This window comes from Tribolium castaneum, chromosome 3, assembly GCF_031307605.1.
Source record: "Tribolium castaneum strain GA2 chromosome 3, icTriCast1.1, whole genome shotgun sequence".
Classification (NCBI taxonomy): domain Eukaryota; kingdom Metazoa; phylum Arthropoda; class Insecta; order Coleoptera; family Tenebrionidae; genus Tribolium; species Tribolium castaneum.
In genome coordinates this window covers 18197503-18218567 of record NC_087396.1, presented here as the reverse complement: position 1 = coordinate 18218567, position 21065 = coordinate 18197503, and the positions used below count along the sequence as shown (strand labels likewise).

The 21065-nt window shown below is 34.7% G+C and overlaps 4 protein-coding genes and 1 long non-coding RNA gene across 8 annotated transcripts in view; 2 read left to right on the top strand and 3 right to left on the bottom strand.

Annotated features, from left to right (window-relative positions):
- Positions 1-2646, bottom strand: part of pnt (pointed) — an 88756-nt gene extending 86110 nt beyond the window's left edge. For all 3 annotated transcript variants that reach the window (XM_064355789.1, XM_064355790.1, XM_064355791.1), the window contains exon 1: positions 2485-2646. The gene's annotated coding sequence lies outside the window, so the exon portion shown is untranslated. The remainder of the gene's footprint in view (positions 1-2484) is intronic.
- LOC135265738 (uncharacterized) lies at positions 1991-2615 on the top strand. Its single transcript, XR_010333562.1, has 2 exons — positions 1991-2356; positions 2421-2615. It is a non-coding gene; the product is annotated as an uncharacterized LOC135265738 (long non-coding RNA).
- A 942-nt stretch (positions 2647-3588) lies between the features above and the next one.
- Positions 3589-8498, bottom strand: Cpsf100 (Cleavage and polyadenylation specificity factor 100). The gene is made up of 8 exons (XM_008195558.3): positions 8211-8498; positions 7896-8161; positions 7600-7845; positions 7143-7554; positions 6939-7094; positions 6619-6890; positions 4451-4873; positions 3589-3892 (listed from the first exon to the last, which is right to left on the bottom strand). Exons 1-8 carry the CDS (start codon positions 8357-8359, stop codon positions 3615-3617), a joined length of 2202 nt encoding a protein of 733 aa, XP_008193780.1. The 5' UTR covers positions 8360-8498; the 3' UTR covers positions 3589-3614.
- A 64-nt stretch (positions 8499-8562) lies between these two features.
- On the top strand, positions 8563-17747 carry LOC659723 (transcriptional regulator ATRX homolog). Of its 2 annotated transcripts, XM_008195556.3 has the most exons (16): positions 8563-9276; positions 9330-9443; positions 9498-9539; positions 10855-11014; positions 11065-11937; positions 11993-12134; positions 12725-13116; positions 13167-13471; positions 13523-13698; positions 13746-13952; positions 14435-14640; positions 14691-15027; positions 15078-15405; positions 15455-15553; positions 15606-15684; positions 17342-17747. In XM_008195556.3, exons 1-16 carry the CDS (start codon positions 8772-8774, stop codon positions 17514-17516), a joined length of 4140 nt encoding a protein of 1379 aa, XP_008193778.1. In that variant the 5' UTR covers positions 8563-8771; the 3' UTR covers positions 17517-17747. The 2 variants fall into 2 exon arrangements, with proteins under 2 accessions (XP_008193778.1, XP_008193779.1); XM_008195557.3 differs by lacking the exon at positions 15455-15553 and having other exon boundaries at positions 8564-9276.
- A 55-nt stretch (positions 17748-17802) lies between these two features.
- On the bottom strand, positions 17803-18792 carry LOC659649 (uncharacterized protein). The gene is made up of 3 exons (XM_965935.4): positions 18510-18792; positions 18225-18432; positions 17803-18174 (listed from the first exon to the last, which is right to left on the bottom strand). The coding sequence occupies exons 1-3, from the start codon at positions 18609-18611 to the stop codon at positions 17855-17857; spliced, it is 630 nt and encodes a 209-aa protein (XP_971028.1). The 5' UTR covers positions 18612-18792; the 3' UTR covers positions 17803-17854.
- Between the last annotated feature and the right edge of the window lie 2273 nt (positions 18793-21065).

The window sequence follows — 21065 nt, the reverse complement described above, 5'->3', positions numbered from 1 at the left end:
GAAAACTACATATAATTTTACATTACTAAATCTAAAGTACAGTATAAATAGATTTAAGTATCTAAAATAACACAACCGTATGCCAAAAAATCGCTGATTTATTTTAATAAACAGTTTATCGATTTATTTTGATTACACAGACCAGTGGTTTTTTGCAGACGCTCCGACATAATGTTATTCTAGCAGTACGTTTTTTAAAAAATAATCATTGACGGCAGATATTACAACACTGGATGGATGCAAACATTTATTTTCTGCAATCATGACCCAAAACCCTCAAAATCTTAAATTCTGACAATGCAAGCTATCAATGTCAGTATAATATTTGCTCCTGAAATTATTCAAAAATAAAAACATCGTTTTCTTTTGGTGTAAATCATTTTCCCAAACTTGATACTCTGCAACATTGCCTGTACGGATGCAGTGTTTTCATAATAACACCGAGTGTTTCACATCCACTAAATCGATAATAGTTTTTTGTATTTTCTTTCCTTGATTTCTACAATCAATAAAAACAATTTGCACTGAATGTATTGTAACCATAAAAGTTTTTATGAAGAATAGTGCCAAAAAGTTAACACAGGTGTTTACACATTAATTTAGTTAGTTTTAAAAGGGCTTTCAAACAATGTTTGAGCATCAGGAATCCTCGATCAGTGATCACCTAATTGAAGAACAACACTTTTTATAACGGTAAGTATTGACTGACCTACCTTTTAATAATGTAACGATAAATAAGTTTCTGTCTTTAGGCTGTTTATCTTAGATTATTTTTTATAAATGAACGTAAATATCGTATTATGCCGCAGCAAAGGGTACAAGTTTTCATCATCAAACTGTTTTTCATTTGAATTCAGAAGTTACGTGCTTTCGGCATAAGTTGGAAGAAAATGTTTCTTTAGAAGAGTTTTATTTGTGGTTACTGGTGATACGAGTGGTAAAACATGGGTAAAACAGCCGAGCCGATGTAATGAAAACAATAACAATCTCGGTATGTCGGTAAACACTAAAGCAATATGAGTAATATTTCTTCACATTTGATCATTCCCCTGTCAAAATGATAAAAGAAAAATGTAAATAAAAAATTTTTGTTGCAACAAAATTTTCGTTTTTTTAAATTTTATGTCAAAAAGTTTACGTTTTACAAAAGTATTAGCTGTTTCAAAACTATAAAAACGCCAACGTCGCATTTTACCAAATTATTTTCTTAAATAAGATTGATAAAATTGTAAAATAGTTATTAATGATCAGATCTCTCTTGAACCTATAAATTACATCGGCTATGAATAGTTTATAACAACTAATTTTGAGAGAAAATGCGACGTTGGTGTTTTTATAGTTTTGAAACAGCTAATAGTAAATATGAATGAAAAAATGATTGAATACGATGAGACAGTATAAAGAAAAAAATATTTTCTACAATAAAAGCGATAAAATCGGCTGCGTACTACATTGGTTCAGTACTTTTTTAATAACAACCATTTTGTCAATGAGACCTGCTAACCGAGAGTGGTTTAAGGTTCACCCGCCAACAAAAGATATTTACCTTGCAAGGTATGATTGAAAAAAACATCTGGAAATACATAATCAGTATAATTAGATATCGTAAATCTAAACAGTTTTAAGAAAGATTTGATCCATTGTCGAATATACAACAATGTTACTCATAAGCTTTGCAAAAAATCAAATGCAAATAATTAAAAATCTAATAATTACCCTAATAATTACTAATTCATAGTTACTTATCAACTAAATCTTTGCCATTCTGAAGTATAAAATACTGTATTTTTCTCGTATTCACACGCTGACAATAAACTTTCTTATGGTGTCACACCGGCTGATTAAAATTCGCATTTTATGAAAGGTTCATGGGTTTGTGAACCTGCAACCCTCCTCATATTGCACCCTCACAGCCAGCAATCTCAGATGCAGGTGTACAACGTTTCGCAGTTTGTTCACGATTGAAGGCCTCCTTTATCTCTAGTTATTCAGGGCCCCTGTTGAATATCTGACATCAGGAATAATTTAAATAGCAAATCAATTGCATCGCATTTGGGCATGCCTTTACTAATTGCATATTAATATGCACTTTGGTACCACCTAATTATTCACTCGTTTGGATTTTGGAATTTGAATTATTATAGCAATGAAGATAAGTGAACCATAAAAGTATTGTTTTCATCGAAGAAAAAACGCTTTATGGTGTCATAAAGACAACAATCGCCATCGATCAACACAATCAATAATTTTGGCGCAAATTCAACCGTGTTTCATTTGGCGAGCTCTCAACCTTATCATGGTGATAATCCGAATATCTCGCTTATCACCTCTCCAACACGAAAGCAAGTCTTTTCAGGTAAAGTGTCGCATTTCGAGCCACTTTGCAAATATAAATGCTGACTGCTGTCAATGCTTTAAAGCGCACTTCAGCCCCCGACTTGGCACACCGGCACCCCTCCACTGGCCCCACCGCCCCCGACTTACTTTCGCATCAATGGACCGCCGTGTCCTTCAAAAGGCCAATTTCCACCCGCTTTTCACACGAGAAAACTCACAGCAAAACAGAACACAGCAACACCACACTTTCTGTATCATCTACTGTACACAAGTAAAAAGAGATAGCCGATGATGCTCAGCGAAAAGATAACTGAATGAATTGAGTAAGGGTGGGGAGCGCGGGCTCGCCATTGGCCCATACGCCGACTCTAGTGCTAATATTAGCCTGTTTGGGACCCTTTTCCATACAATTTTCAATCATTGTCTGCTTCCAAAGCAAAAAGTTCGACTGACAAACGGGTTATTGACGGCCGGGAGTCTTAAATCGGCCATAAATCACCAACTATTGCCTGCATTCACGATATAGAGACAGACAGGTAAACCAACTCGCTATTATAATTGATTCTAACGCTGGAGCAAGTTGATAGATGGCAGCACGGTAGACTGGGACTGTCACAATTTCACAAATTTTCTTTGTTTTTTATAAAAAAATGATGCGAAATTAAAAAATGTTATCTCAGCACCCAAGTTAGTCATCTTGTAACAACTTCTGCTTTTTTCGCGCTGAAATAATAATATTTTCTGAATAGTTCTAAACTTCGGTTCGATGCATTTTCGGCCGCGAAAGACATCGAAACATTGAAGTCAGAATAAATGCTTTCCAGAAAAAAAACTCCACTACCATTCGGTGCGGGCATCCTTCAGGTATTAATTGTTCTTCATAAATGTCGTATTTTTAACAACGTGATGCGTGTATCTTTTTTCTTGTAAACATTGTGACAGTCCCAGTCTACGCTGGTGCCATCTGTCAGATAAAATAAAAGCTCCAACTTGCTCCACATTTTGGTTTGCGCCCGACAATGGAAAATAAGGGAAGTTGGTTCACCAGGACTATCTATACATGGTGCCTGCATTAATCACTCTTACGTTTTGATTGAAACGTGATAGCGCTAGACAATCTCGCAAGAAAGACAAAGACGGATGCGCGGTTGCTAAGCAATTTATAGCGTAATTGTTGTCTAATATTCTTAACTCACTTGACGCCACCGCGTGGGGGAGGGGATGAATCAGAAGGAAAAAAAAACAAAACAAAAAGGTACGAAAATTTATGAAAAACACTACAGTACTGCGTACTGCTCATACAAAAGCTCTTTCACTTTGTAATAATCTTCCGAAATGCAACCTTCGAGGATCACTCTCCCTGTTTCTACCCTCCTGATGGCTAAAGTGCCGTTGCTGCACCACAAAACTCCGCCTGAAAATTCTGAATTGATGTTGCTTTTAGCCAGGATTTGTTTGAATTCGGAAAGTTTTAGTTCGTTGATGAATACTGTGTCGTGGGGGATGTTGTCGCCGTAGGGCTCCAGAGTCAATATTTTTGACTCTTCCTCATCGACTGCAAAAAGATAAAATAACCAGTTTTTTAAATGAGAAACTGTCGAAAGAAGTGACCAAACCCACAGCTCGTATATTACCTATAACAAAAATATAAAAAAGCCCAACGTCACATTTTACCGAAATATTTTTTAAATAAGAATGATAAAATTATAAAATAGTTATTAATGATTAGATCTCTCATTGAAAGTTTAAATTACACGAACTATTATTTTTTTGAATATTAATAATAATAACAGCTAATTTTGAGAGAAAATGCGACATTGGCGTTTTTATAGTTTTCAAAGAGCTAATCTTATTGAAAAACAATCCGTCTATAAATGAATATAGGATTGTAGTAGGTATTAAAAGTTTGCCGCTTCTTTCCACAAAAAACGAACAATGTTAGTATATGAAAAAAAATTGTTTCAATGGTTGTAGAGTAGATAAAAATTGGTACTTATCAGAAATTTAATAGAAATAAAGTAATTAAATGCGGCGAATTCCAATTCCAGAACCACCTGAGATCCTCTCTTTTATAAACAGACCCTATAATTTACGTCATTGCCACAAAATTTACCTTCCATTGGTTCGTTGTCGACATTCATCCTCCTCGCATCCAACTGACTTTCCCTGACCACAATCTGGGCGTTAAGCCACGCAACTTCGGCATCTTTAGCCTTCTGGAAATTCAGTTGAGACACCAGAGCATCAGTCAGACGCACTTGATAAATATGAGTCTCAGTTGTCGCATCCACGACTTCACCCCTGACTGGAGCAAACACTCTTGCATCGAGATTCTCCTGACAGTGATTTTTTATCGTGTTAGTACTCTCAGGCGAACCTCGGACGATTATAACTCTTCTGGGCCTCAACTGAGACAAAATTTTCATGAGGGATTCCCCGTCTGAGCGACCTTCGAAGTCAATATATTGCACTTGACAGTTAACCTGGACAGTCCTGCTAAGTACGATGCACTTGGACGGCGTCTCAGCCACCTCAGCTGTAAATATTGTCAATCAGTGACCTGTGATTTTAAAATTAGGTTGGCAACATTTATTATGTGAGGATAAGACTATGCCTAAAGCCGTTCTTCGGAAATAAGTAAATAAATAAATCGTGGGTTTATCGCAGAAAGTTACCAAGTCGGACATTTATTTTTAAGTTTTATTTAAACAAAACTATACCATTTTTTGGAAAGCAACAAAATATATAGTCTGCGAATTTCTATAATTCCACTAAAAAGTGTTATGTTTATTTATGTCTTACGACTCTTATATAATTTCTCACCAAAAGTTTAATTGCAGAAAAACAACATTGATTTTATAAAAACAATTATAAACTGAACTTATTTAAAGGCTTCCTTACTACTCACGCGTTTTTTATATTCACTTTTTTTCTCGAACGCCTTTTAAATGTGTTTTCTATTAAATTTTTATTTGATTTGTTTATTCATGTTATATAAATTTAGTATAAGTTTATTTTGTAACAGTGCTAAAAAAATTGGATTTCAAACAAGGCAAAAAAGCCAACAGCGCTTTTTATGGTCAAATTTGTCACAAATTTTAACTTTTTGTAAAAAAGTATGTGTGATAAGATTCCAATGACAAATTTATTGCCAAGAAAGCCTACAAATAAAGGGTAAAAATAATTATCCAAATTGGCAGTTTCTGCCACAAATTACGAACAGAAAATAATTAATGTTGCCAACTTAAATTCAAATCATAGGTCCTTAAATTCAAACTACAATTCTATGATACTAGAATGCGACACGACATATTAATTTATTAATAAAAAATCTCCATATTAAGATACCACATACGGGGTAATTCTTAAATTGACCGACAAAATTTTATCACAGCTATCCAAGTAAAAGTGGCGACGAAATTTTATCATAACTTTTCACCGAAAAGTAGAGACGACCTGTACATATTTAAGTTTTTATTTCGTAAGGCTCACTTACGGCGCTCATGGGTTTACTTGTATTGGAAAAAATGTGCTCGTTTTTATCATGAATATCGATAATACACAGTGATCATTGTTGCAGTGATCGAGTTACATTGTCATCAAATGAATATCATGCTCTCCAAGTTTCCATCAACTGTGCTAATACTACTTACGTATACATCAGTGACGTACTCTTTATCTCCAACATAATTTAAAAAAAATATTTCGAAAATGGTTAGGCAAAGACTTTTTTTATCAATTTGCCCTATACTCTATTGATACTCCCATAGTATTTTCTTATTTAAGTATAACGCAAAAAATACCAAAACATATATTTTTTTAAAAATTACCACAATTTTATTTTGAGAATACTGATAAAGATATAAAAAAGTGGAAAAAACAAAGTTGTAGAAAATTCAGTTTTCTATAAAGTAGTCCACGAGGCCACATCTCAATTTTCAACTGATTACATTTAATTTACTTTAAAGTGTTCCCCCAAAATCCACCTACCAGTAAAATAAGCTGCTTTAAACGTCATTGTTTCTTTATTTATTCTTTCAACTTTTTTTTTCTTACATTTTTCTTGTATATATAACCCTGTATTCGCAGCGTTTTGAGAAATATAGAACAGAACGCAAATTTTTTTTCGCCGCTCATTAAGAACATGATGCATTTTTTCTAATCAATCAGCGAACTAATTAAATTAATTTGAAACAGAGAATTTGAATTTTGCTCCACCTCACTAAAGGTTTGGTTAGTTGTTTGCCTTCTGATATTTAGTTGCCCGTAAATGATACTCACGAATGACCTCTTCTTCTTTTTTGATCACAACATTTTCCTTATTATCTTCAGTTTCTGTGACGACATCAGCTAGCTTGTAGTCTTCCGGTTTGATTATTTCGCCGTATTCGTCACATTTGATTTTTTCTTCGTGAAAAGGGTAGATGGGATATTGTTTTTTCGTAACTTTGAAAAAGCCACCTGAGGTCTTGCCTTCTTGTTTTATGACAATATCGTGCCGCCCTTTTGATATGACACTCATTTCAATATCATCGTCTGAATCCGACTCCTCGCTAAAAGGGGGATTAAGTGACAGTGTAACCCACCTAACTCAAACTTACTCCCTGCTGGAATTTTCCTCTCGTTTTTCTCTTTGGCTCTTTTGGTACTCTTCAAGTTCGCTACCTTCTAACTTGACTCGTCTTTTCACAACCAAATCGATTTGGCGATTGCCCCCATTATCGACTAAATCTCGAGCTAATGTCCCCGGAGACGTCCTTAAATCATACTTTAAGCGACAAAAAAAAATTAAATAAATTACAAACCTAGTCGTGATAATTATACTATTATTAGGATTTGAGCACCACTGAAGAAACAACTCGCGAGAGAACCCACTCTCCATATCAGGCGAACTCGCGAGAACAACTTTAGGACTTGAAACCTTCTGTAGTTCGTGTAAACTGTGACACAGTTGCAGATGTTTGAACTGGAAAGGATTATTTCTCGCGCCTTCAAAACTCCTCATCAGTTTATCACTCATCCACTCAATTTGAGACTTTGCAAACTCTACAACGTTGTAACTGACATTGCTTAGCAGAGCTAGAGAATAGACTAGAAGGCCTGATTCCTTGTTTCTCCAAAGCTGGTCCAACATATGGGCCAGTTCTAAAACACGGCCTGCTGTGTCCACAGCGACCAGAACGTTGCCGTTGTTCCTCAAAGTTTGCAAAATGTTGGCTAAAAAAATTATTAACAACTTTCCAACTCAACGCTCATTATTACTCATTAGTTTTTCGTCCCGAGCCCTTCTCCTGGCTTGTTGGTACGTAGCATTAAACGCATCAGTGATGAACAGAGAGGGCCTTTGTAACTTTTCTAACTCACAACCGTTCAAATGCCTCTCTTTTTTGTGGTTGAAATCATTAGCGTAAATAATGTCTTCTTCACCAACCTTCATTATTTTCCAAATTGTGCCCCCAATCATGTGCCCAGCAGGCAAGGGCGTGATTGTCAATCCATACCCCTTGCCTTTTCCCCAATTAACTTTTACGAAATAACAATTTTTGGAAGTTACCTACCTTTTAATGGAACACTCTGATTATACTTCAGCTGAATAACTTTCTCAAAAGTGGCGTCCACATCATCCAATGTGAATAAATCAAAGTCTTCCATATTATAATGAGACTGAAACAAGTCATACATAAACATTTGCCCCATCTTATAGACCGGTATTGTGGCATAAATAGGGCAATTCAAGCCCAACTTTCCGACTAAATATGGAAGAGCCCCCAAATGCGCCACATCAGGGTACGAAATCAAGACGGCGTCAATCGTGTGAACATGCCTTAAATAAAGTCAGTCAAATCAAGTTCCCGTTTTTAGGTTAAGTTCACCTTCTCATTTCTTTGATAATTTCCATATCGAAATGTTCGTCCCATCCACAGTCCAGTAAAATACGCACTTCGTCGACTTGCAGGATGTAGCAAGGGGGCGACTCGTCCATTGCCCCCGACAGGGCCTGCAGTTTGATTATTGAAGTCATTTTATGTGGTGTGCCCCAACTTATTAAACGGTGAGCATATTGGGTGTTTTGTGACCAGAAGTTAATTTAATACACAAATGTGCAAAATTAACTCATATTTTGGACAGTTTTGGTGGTGCAACAGGGACATTTGCTTTCTCATTTCTGACAGACGACAGAAAATTTCAACAGGATTGCCAATACAACAAAACAGTTTGTGACAGTTTAGGGGTGGTTTTCAGATTATTTTTGTTATTAATTTTTTCTGCAAAACGTTATGAAATCAGAGGATTTTTGGCTGTAGTGTAGTGATAACGTGCGTGAAAAATTGTTACTGATGAAAAAATTGACTCAAATGTAGTGAAGTGACTTCATAACCTTACATTTGCTCTTCCAATATTATTGTTATTTGAGTTATTACTAAAAGTATATTATGATGGAAAGTTCGTGTTCGGAACTCCAAAAGGTCCTAGTTGACGTGTTGAGTGACCTGAAGTACATGTCGACTCAAGTTATAAAAAAGTCGGATAAATTATTGAACGACGTAGAATCACTTAATCCGAGTTCCGTTGAGCCTTTAGCGCAAAATTTTAAAACTCTCATCGAGCGGATAAATATAAATGTGGGCGAGTTTGTAAACACATTCAATTCGGCCTTTGAAACGTACAAAAAAGCAGACGAAGCGGAGAAATCCAAAACTGCGTCTAGTCTTAAGACTCGGGAGGATCTTCCTGAAGTAAAAGCCGTAACCCAAGAGACTGACATAGATTTAGTGTGTGATATTGACTCAAATGCACAATTGCCAGGAACTTCCGGTACTCTAGACATTCCTACTGTAGATATCCAAGATGACAAAAGTGATGATGGTAGTGAGACTGATTGTGACGAGCCCACATTGCGAAATTTTGATATTCCTTTAGCTGATGGCTCCGTAGATGGTACTATTTGATTTATGCTTTGTAAAATTAATCGTTCGTTCCGCCTTTTCTAGACGTAGCCGGAGAATTAAAAAAGGCTTTAGATGAACTGACTAGCCAAGACGAAACAAAACACGAAATTAGGCATCATTTTGAGACTGCGAGTTTTGATTTTGACGATGTAGATGGTAGTTACATAGTCTGGTAATTTTATTTTTTAATAAAATACTTCTGCTTTACAGAACAGTTGACTGTTGCAATAGAAAAAGCCAAAGATAGCCCAGGTATTTGTCTTTCTTGTTTATTTTTAATAAATAAAGTAAACTACACCCAGACTTTCTCCACAATAAGCAGCTATTTTACATTTTAGTTGACTCAACTATTTAACAAATGAAATTTTAATGCGTTTTTAATTATTTCTACATCAGGTACACATTACGTTTTGCCTGTGTCACCCTTTTTTCTTTTAAGGCACCAAAATTTGTAGGTTAAGCCGAACAAAAAGTTTATTTCACTTTGTAAACTTTTTCTTTTCCCAAAATTCTGGATGATATGCAGGATGATCCAGTCCAGCTCCCGTCATCTGTAGCTAAGTTGAATCTTTGATATTTTATAGACGTTATTTATACTCTACGGCGCATTTTAGGAAAATATTTTTGATTATACAGTGTCTCCCAAAAAGGTTTGACGTCATACAATAATATTTTTTAATGGCATGCTATTATTTTTTGTGTGCATTGGGTTACCCTTTTGACATGTCCCTATTTTTTTTTCTTCCAAACTTTTTACATTTTGTGACTTTTTATTTTCAAATGGGAACCCCTGTTTATTTTTATATCATTCATCATTCGATGCGGAATTGGAAAACGAACATGTTTTCTTATTACAACCCTAACGTAAATCCTAATACATTAGGAGTTATTTGCTAAAAATTTTGTCACCTAAATAGCAATTTTAATGACAAATTTAATGAATAAAAATCGAAGATAGTTCCAACAGTGTTTATTTTTATGTCAGTCGATGCGGAATTAAAAAACATTTTTTTTTGTTAGAACAACTCTATTGTTTTTTTACTTCCTCATTGAATGACGTAAAAATAAACAGGGGTTCCCATTTAAAATAAGCAAAATAAATGCTCTAGATTTAAAAAGTTTGAAAGTAAGTTGTGAACACCTGTACTAACTCAGATCTATCAAAATTAATCAATAATAAGTCTGTTAAACCTTGTTCAACACATACCTAGTAATAATGTTATCAAAGAGTTACTGATTAATTTATTTTTTATTTAATAACGAATTTTTTTGTTTTTAAATCCCTAAACTGATATTAAAAAAATATGGATATGTAAGGAGCTATAAGGGTATCCTAATGAGCATAAAAAAATACTTTTTTGTGTAACTGTATAATCAAACTTTTTCCTGAAATATGACCTAGATTATAAATAACATCTACGAAATATCAAAAGTCCAGATTTAACAATAACTGAGCTACAGGAGACGGGAGCTGGACTGAATCACCTGTATGTTAGATCATTAAAACAAAAATTACTCCACTTGTGATTTAATCTTTTCTGTACTTTTTTAAGTATGTAAATTTTAGGTCGCGGACAAGAAGACAATCATGAACTTTTGGATTTGTTGAATAAAGCAGTCGACGACTCTGACGTGGATTTGATAACTAAGGGCGATCAAGCCTTACAGATTTTAGAAGAGGATATGTCATTATCAAGTTGTCAGGATTCATTCTCGGATGATTCTTTGTACGTTATTGGAATGAATTAATTTTGTTTTAGAGCCACTTTTGTTTTAGGTCTGATGATGATAATTCCGATAATGAAGTAAACCGTAAAAACGAAGATAATGTTGAAGACTTTTGCTCTTCCGTAGCTGCAGAAGACTGCCAAAATTTTTCTCTAAAATTACGACGCATTGATAGCAGTGATGGAGAAATAGATAGATTATGTAACACGGACACACTCAAACGAAAATGTAAAAAAATAACAGCACGACATAGGAAAAAGAAATACAGGCGATTAATACCTTTGGACAGTTCTTCGTCGTCATCATCGTCTGAGGATGAAAATTCCTCAGATGGTTCTGTAACGCCTGATCTCATTATAGACGAACAACGCCCTTCTTCACCTGTTTTTGGTGATGATGCGGAAAATGAGGCACTTGCGGCTTTGGCCGATAATTTAGTGGACAGATTGGACTCAGGTGAATCAAGTTCAGATTCGGACACTACTGAGGAAGAGGAGCCAGCTAAGAAGAAAAGGAAAATGACGCCTGAAAATATGGATGAAAGTAAAAATGTAAAGACTACAACCGAAGACAAGGATACGAGTAGTTCGAGTTTGGACGAAGAAACGATTCCAAAACGCAAAAGCTGGAAAAACGATCCTTTGCTTCGCAGTTCGAGCTCAGACAGCGATTCGGATGCAGATTCGTTGGTATTCCATGTGAGAGATAAAAGAACAAAAGATAACACTGATCTGAACGAAAACGTTGTCAAAGTTAATAATAACAGCGACAAGAGAAATGTCGTGGAAATTGAAAATCTTGATTCAGATCAGGAAAGTATTAGTGAAAATAAAAATGAAATTAAGGTAGCAAATAACAATTTCGAAACTATGATTATAACTGATTCGTCTGATTCAAGTTCTGACAGTGACGATGTTCTTATGTAAGTGAATGTGTTTTGTGTAGTTTTGTGGTTTTAGAAAACAACAATTTTTTAGCGTTGAGGATGAAACGGGTGGAACGAAAGGGCGCAGAAACATCAGGGCTATTTTAAGTGACGATGAACTTAACGAATTAACTCAGCAAGCCAAAAATGAAGAAAATGAGAGAATTATGCGACTCGCCGAGCATTCCAAAAATGTAAGTAATTTTATGTCGTCTTACAATTTAAAATATCATACGCAGTACATTCCTGTTTTTTAATTATGAATTAAATCTGTTTACATAGAAAAATTGATTCTTTTTTAATATAACGATAAAGTTGTTTAAGCTGTTGCATTGTATTCAGTTAATTTACCTCTACAAAACTATAAAAAAACGCTGTTTTGCAGTTTAAAGTTAATCGATAATTTTTACAGTTGTTCACTTATTGGGACATTCAAAATCAAATCGTTTTTTTTTTAATTCGCTCTGATGTCTTTTCTTCACTTTTCTATAGCTCCAGGACCTTTAAAAGTTTAAATATCATTTGGGTCTATTTTAGAAACACAAAAATTAGATGAAACAAAAAATATGTATTTAGTTTTTCACCAATTGGTTTTAGTGATAAAGGTGTTCCAAGACTTTTAAAAAAGCTTTTAAAAATATGTCTTTACAAGGCCGAAAGTAAAATCTAAAAATAAAACCTGGTTTTATAGCATTTAGCGATGCAAAAATTATTATTTGCGTCACTGTTATTTTATAGAGTTGTGTTGTTACAGGCCCATATGATACAAATGTAACCTTTTCAGATCGAGTCAATACAATCCCAACACGAAGACTTTATATTAGATTTTGATGTAAAGACTGGCGAACCTCTAGTCACCGTGGACCACAAACTCGCAAAAATGTTGAAACCTCATCAAAAAAGCGGTATTCAATTCATGTGGGAAGCATGTTACGAATCAGTTGAAATTTTAAAAACCAAGCCAGGATCGGGCTGCATTCTAGCCCATTGCATGGGCTTAGGAAAAACCCTCCAAGTCATCACTTTAATCCACACCCTCTTCACGCATCCTGTCACAAAAACAAAACATGTTCTGGTGGTGTGTCCGCTGTCTACTGTGATCAATTGGAAGAACGAGTTTAAGAAAGCCTTCAAACAATTGGATAATCCGCCCGATATTTATCCTTATTGGATTATGTCCGTTTTTGGCATTTATTTTGATTTTAACTAATTTTCTTAACTTACAGTAAAGGTGATATTAGTGAGAAAATAAATATTATACATACGTGGCGCCAAACTGGTGGTGTTTTAATCCTGGGTTACGACGCTTATCAAATTATAACCAACGAGAAAACAGCTTTAAGAATAACAGCTGTAGAAAAGCAACGGGCTTTGGAAGCTCTCGTTGATCCAGGACCTGATTTGATTGTTTGCGACGAAGGCCACCAACTTAAAAATGGTAAAACTCTAAAGACGCAAGCTTTAATGAAGGTGAAAACGAAACGAAGGATTGTTCTCACAGGGACGCCACTACAAAATAATCTGAAAGAATGTTAGTAGTTTAGCAATGTTAAGTGATATATTTTGATTTGTTGGGTTTCAGATTATTTTATGGTCCAGTTTGTTAAGCCCCATCTTTTGGGAACGTACTTAGAGTACACGAACAGGTTTGCTAGTCCAATTATGAATGGACAGTTTCATGACTCGACACCTGGAGATATCAAATTGATGAAGAAGAGGACACATGTTCTCACCAAAATGCTCAAAAACACAATTCATGTAAGTGATTTATTTAACAGAGACCGTACTTTGTAATTCATTTACAGAGAGTGGAAGGTAGTGTCTTGTCAACGTATCTGCCAGAAATTACAGACTATACGATATTCATAAAATTAACTCCATTGCAAATTGATCTTTACACCCGTTACATAGATTTGGTGACTGGACAGGCCTCCAATCTGAGTTCAACATTCTTCCATGACGTGAGAATGACAAATTTCTGCAATTTACATCCCTACGCTCTTCACTTACATGTAATGTATTTATTTTATTCACACTTTTCACAATTAAAACACAAAAAAGTCTCCTAATTTGAAAGATATTTTTTAACTATACAGTGGCGCCTCAGCGATCCGAGTTGCATGGATTATCATAAAAAAACTCGTATTGTAGCAAGGTTTCATTTGTACACCAAACAGATAATGGTGTTTAAGATAAACAGTAAGGGTGACCTGAAAATATTTACGATACCGATCGACTGGTGTGAAAAACTACAGCCTTTCTGTAATAAATCACACAGTAAGCTTGCCTGAGTGATTCGCTTGAAGGGTCTTTGCGGTTGGGGATAATCATAATAAAATTTAATCGTGTACAAAGAAAACGTTGCTACAATATTTTATTAGATAATGACTGAAATCTTGAAATTAAAGTCTCAGTTCATTTTGTTGGAAACTCGTATTATCGGAGCTCCACTCTGAACGTGCTAATAAGGCGATTGTTAATAAATTATATCCAGTACAGCAAACCAACGTTGAAAAGAAAGGCGAAAACTGCTGGCCTGATTGAAAATCTCGAAGGTGATGACAATAATGTGGAGCATATCAGAGCAGACTGGTACAAAAATCTGCTACCAGCGGATGTTTCCACAAATATAAATTACAGTACAAAGATCAAACTCATTTTGGACATAATTAGCGAATGCATGCGAAATAATGAGAAAGTGTAAGGTTTTTGAATTGTTTGAGTTTTTTTTTTTAATGTATTGTTTCTAGTTTGATATTTGGACAATATTTGGTCGAACTTGACATCGTTGAGCATTTCCTGAAACAGTTCAGGAACTGGAGACCCAATGTAGACTACTACAGAATGGATGGCGACACGTCTGTGGAAAATCGCGACATACTGTGCAAAAAATTCAATTCGAATCCCACCTCTAAAGTATTTCTCCTCACACATAAAGTGGGTGGACTGGGCTTGAATTTGACAGGTGCAAATCGAGTGATTCTGATTGGTTCGAATCACAATCCCTCCCACGACAGTCAGAGTTTATACAGAGTGTATCGGTTCGGCCAAGAGAGGAAATGTTACGTTTATCGACTTGTATCACTCGTATGTAGGTCCTTTTTCCCAGATTTGAATTTCAGTTTTTGTTTTGATAGGGGACAATGGAGGAGAAAATTTACCACAGATGCGTCTTGAAATTGTCTATATCTGGCACCGTTGTCGATAAGTTGCATTTCGATCGCCGTTACAAAACGACCGATTTGAAAGAAATGTACAAATATGATTTCGATAAGTACAATAGCGAAAGACCAATACCAGCGGTGCCAAGTGATATGTTGATGGCACTGCTGTTGAAAAATTGTCCCGATATCTTCGGTTACCACTTACATAATGCCTTACTTGAAAACCGGCCAGAAGAGGAACTGACCGATGAGGACAAAAAGTTGGCTTGGGACGAATTCAACAATTTAGCAGAGGCAGCAAGTATGTGTTATTTCGTTCTTGTACATAGTTCATTCATTTCTCCATCTAGAACACGTAACGCATGCTCCAGCACAAAACCATCCCGCGGACATTTTCCCTGTTAATTTGACTTACCCATTTAACCGGTTTGGACAGTACTGTGGTCCCAGTAACAAAAAAATTAACAAATGTGAAACTCAATCCATTTTGTCTATTTCTAGGGACAAATGCACCCAATCCGCCCAACATTCCAAACCTAGTACTCAATCCCATGAGTACCAACACAAGGGGTTTTGTACCGTAAGTACACAAAATGTACAGGGTGTCCCAGCGAGCTGGTATGGTACATTATGGACCTTTAAACGTTAAAACGTTTAAAAAAACATGTACAAAATTAATAGATGATAACCTCCCACATCACCCAAAATTATTTCAAAAGTGAATTACAATAGACTTATCACAACCTATATTTTATCAGTGTACGGAGTAATCCAAATATCAAATAACAAATAATTTCTTGGCAAAATTGTTTGTTTTAACTTGGAGATACATTGAGACCGGTTACAGCAACCCCTCTTATTTGAGTCAATTTTTATTTTATGACGAGCTTTTAATCGAACTTCGAAAAAAATGGTGATGTTGATAATGCAAAGCAACAAGAGGAGTGTTAACTGCTTTTAGTTTTTGCTATCATTTATAGATTTTTTAAATAATATTTCTAATTTCTCAAAATTCAATATTTTCTATGATTCGTCATTGCATTTACGCTACTACTTTAATCCATTTGAATCGTATTTATATAAAAACGATTTCAGTTGATGTGGAAATAAAAAAGCTGAGAACTACTACGAAATCATTTTAGAACCTTTTCTTATAAAGGTCTAAAGCATGCATTCTTACAAAAATTCATTTTTTTAACTCTCACTTAAATTTCTGAGCACCTTGGCGCAGTATTGATAAGTATGAAGAAAGGTTTCATCTCCGGTTTCATTAAGATATATTACACATAGCTGAGAGACGCAACGGTAAATAGTAAAACCGTCACACTTAATATTATAATAATAATTAGGAATCAAATTTTTCTTTTAGATCAGTGTTACTGATTAAAAACATTTTGGCCATCAGTGAAAACGTGTATTTTTAAAGATAAGTATGGTGTGAACTTTGTAGTTAGCACATATTTTAAAAGGTAATAGTAGAGCTTAAAAGATATTAAAAGAAATCAACTTGCCTTATCCGAGTGTTTTTATCTACTTTGTGAAATGTAGAGAGGGCACAACCAAAAAATGTCAACTAGGTGTGCTTGCGTCTTTTGAGTACTTTATTTCAATGCTTACATGGCTAATAATCGGTGTCATTTGTGTGAATAAAATTTGCAAAAAAATCGATGCAAAATATTTACATTTTTATATTTTTAATGAGAGGACTAGTTTTTCTGTAGCTGTTTTACTAATTTAAACTCGTTATAATAGGTTTTGAAGAACAAACCTCAGGGATCAGATTTCTTTAAACTTTTTGGGAGTATGTAAAGTTTAAAATAGTGCACCAAACTTTGTCGACCAAAACTCTCTGTACCTTAGTTACTATAAATATTCAGATACTGCAAGTTGTGTTATTTTCACTACATTTTCTGAGTTCATTATAACACCACTGTTATCTTAACAACACCACTGGCTTAAAATTTGCACTGAAGAGAAAGTTTGCGCGCGGAATTGAAAAAAGCTATAAATTATTGTGCAAATTCTAGGATTTATCGCTTATGGCTTTCTTTACGAGTTTATTACATTTTTGGAGGTTTTATTTGAAAAACTGGTGATAGCGGTGTTAAAAGGATTGTGTTTTATTATATTAGTGGTTCTGAGTAAACATATTTAATATTTTTTAATGGTCAGTAATGAACTTATTACCAACTCGCTCCGACACTCTGCTCGTAATTACATTAAAATTTTGATTTTAGAAAGACTCAAGGGCCCTCTACCCCAAATAACCCGTTTGTGAATTTGCTTCTTGGTCGTATTGGACTTGAAAACGGCGAATTAAAAAAGATCATGTCAGACCGATTTAAAATGACAATGGCTAATAAAACACCTACTACTGGCGAATTTAATTACGCATTAAATAAGTTTATTTAACTCATTCGAGTTGCGTTTAATTAATTTCAAGTATTTTTTTTCTTAAAGACACCCTTCCATTTGCGCTCAGGTGTATACTAATAGGCTATTACCAAGCTTTACATAGAGTAAATAAGGCAAGAACAGAATAAGACTTTGTTTTTTAATCATTGTTTCTGGCTTATTTCTTGAACAACACGTTTTGTAATTAGAACTGATAATCGATCATTCAATAAAAAATATTGAATACGTTACTTTTGTTTTATTTATTGGAAGTAGTGCAAGTGGAAACGGCAAATAATAACACTTTGGACGTAAAAAATTAGCTTTATTTAAAAATTGCTTTACATGGAGTTAGTTTATTCAGTGGCATCTTCTTTGAGTACGCCGAAAGGCTCCTCCACGGTTTCGGCCCCAGAGTCGGCGATCACCACGTCTTTTGAGGGCTTATCGCGGTTATCAGTCTTGGTGTTTTCAATCTTGCGGACAACGTCCATGCCTTTGAGCACTTTGCCGAAGACGACGTGTCTTCCATCCAACCACGAAGTCTTCTTTGTGGTGATGAAGAACTGAGATCCGTTGGTGTCTTTCCCGGCGTTGGCCATTGAGAGCCATCCAGCTCCGTAATGCTTGAGCTTGAAGTTTTCGTCTTCGAATCGTTCGCCGTAAATGCTGCGGCCTACACAAAAGCCAAATTAGGGCGAATTAAGCCCACAATTGAATACTAACCGCCAGTTCCGTCGCCTTTAGTGAAATCTCCGCCCTGGATCATGAAGTCTTTGATCACGCGGTGGAATTTGCTGCCTTTGTAGCCTTCGCCGACGGGCTTTTGGGCCAATTCTTTGAAGTTTTGCACGGTCTTAGGGACGGTTTTGCCGAAAAGGCCGATTTCAATGCGGCCGACGGCTTCATCGCCGATTGTTATGTCGAACCAGACCTGGGGTGTTTTTTTATTATTTATTTATTTCATTTTATTGTTTCGTACGAACAGATGGCAAAAATGTGTTAACGTACCTTGTCGGTGACTTTGGGGCCCTTCTTGGCTTTGTCGTCCTCGCAACTTGCAAAGGCACAAAGGGCAATTATGGCACAACACAGGATGAGTTTGCGATCCATCGCGGTGAATGTCTTTACTGAACAAAGAACCGGTGTTGAATGTTAATAACCTTTGCTGCAAACACCTCTCAACTAAGACGAATAGGAAACGGCCACGAGATAATCGTGATAGGTCGAAAAAGATGATGTCAATGCCACGCAAATCGAAATGTCAAGTCTTTAACTTTTAGGTTATGTGCGGGGGTGGGAGAACGGCGGTAGAAGGCGACCAACCAATTAAAACGCTCGGAGGGGTCACATGACCATTAATGTCAACTGGCGAGAACCCAGGCATCCCGAACTGATATAGCCAAATCGAGCCCTCACTGAATTAGGTTTTACTGATGATGCGGATAGATGGCCTTAGTGTTTTACGGGAAAAAGAAATCCTATTGGCGGATTTAAAATTTCAGATTATTGAAGAAAAACGTGGTGCCGATGCGCGGCTGACAAGTAAAAATTTCACAAACGTCACAAATTTCACAAATTTGAGTTTTATGAAATTATTAGTTTGTGAAATAAATAAATACGACACAGCAATAAAATACACCTACCTTCATATCGCTTCCACGTTGGCTACCGTTTGTAGCATTAAAAAAAATAATAATAAAAATGAAACCAAAAAAAATGTTTATTTGCATTAAATTTTGAGCAAGCCACTTTCATTCATTGAAATTAAAGGCAAAATTTCGTGGCAATAAATTATTTGAGTGTTTTATTTTATTTATAGTTACTGTATTTAAAATGTGTCACTCAAAATATCACTTTTCAACACCGCATTTAAAGATTTTAATTGCAATTAAGTTTTATGAAATTATTGGTTTGTGAAATAAATAAATACGACACAACAATAAAATACACCTACCTTCATATCGCTTCCACGTTGGCTACCGTTTGTAGCATTAAAAAAAATAATAATAAAAATGAAACCAAAAAAAAATAATAATAAAAATGAAACCAAAAAAAATGTTTATTTGCATTAAATTTTGAGCAAGCCACTTTCATTCATTGAAATTAAAGGCAAAATTTCGTGGCAATAAATTATTTGAGTGGTTTATTTTATTTATAGTTACTGTTTTTAAAATGTGTCACTCAAAATATCACTTTTCAATACCGCATTTAAAGATTTTAATTGCAATTAAGTTTTATGAAATTATTGGTTTGTGAAATAAATAAATACGACACAGCAAAAAAATACACCTACCTTCATATCGCTTCCACGTTGGCTACCGTTTGTAGCATTAAAAAAATAATAATAAAAATGAAACCAAAAAAAATAATAATAAAAATGAAACCAAAAAAAAATGTTTATTTGCATTAAATTTTGAGCAAGCCACTTTCGTTCATTGAAATTAAAGGCAAAATTTCGTGGCAATAAATTATTTGAGTGGTTTATTTTATTTATAGTTACTGTATTTAAAATGTGTCACTCAAAATATCACTTTTCAATACCGCATTTAAAGATTTTAATTGCAATTAAGTTTTATGAAATTATTGGTTTGTGAAATAAATAAATACGACACAACAATAAAATACACCTACCTTCATATCGCTTCCACGTTGGCTACCGTTTGTAGCATTAAAAAAAATTAAAAACAACACCAATAAAAAATCTTTATTTGCATGAAAATTACAACAAGCGACATAATTTTACGGCTGTAAAAAACAGTCAACAATGTTATATTTAAGGATTGCTCTAATTGGTCAAATTAGTCAATAACTAATTTGTCCGGCAAGAACCACGTGGAGGTTTAGAGCATTCTTGCCAGGAAAAATGGATATAAGGATGAGGTAAACAATGATTATTTCAAATGAAGGGAATAAAGGAATTATTGGTTTGTGAAATGAAAAAATAGTACACAAAAATCAAAGCTTCTTCACTTGGCGTTAAATAAATGCTCTTACCTTTATACTGCATCTGCTACCATTTGTAGCAAAACCTAAAAAATAAATTAAAAACACAACCAACAAAAAAATTAATTTGTAGGAAAGTTACAACAAGCGACTTTAATAAATATTATACAGAATAAAGAATACACAATACGATATAATATATGGCACACAAGCTATTAAATCAACACATCACAAGATAAAACGCAAAAAAATGCACCTACCTTCATATGGCTTCTGCGTTGGCTACTGTTTGTAGCAAGACATTTAAAAAATTAAAACAACACCAATAAAAATCTTTATTTGCATGAAAGTTACAACAAGCAACGTTTGTCAATATTAAACAAAATAAAAAATACACAATACGTTTCAATTTGTGGCAATTAAAATTCAAATCAAATTCAATACCTCAGTAAATAAATGCACTTACCTTCATATCGCTTCCACGTTGGCTACCGTTTGTAGCATTAAAAAAAATAATAATAAAAATGAAACCGAAAAAAATGTTTATTTGCATTAAATTTTGAGCAAGCCACTTTCATTCATTGAAATTAAAGGCAAAATTTCGTCGCAATAAATTATTTG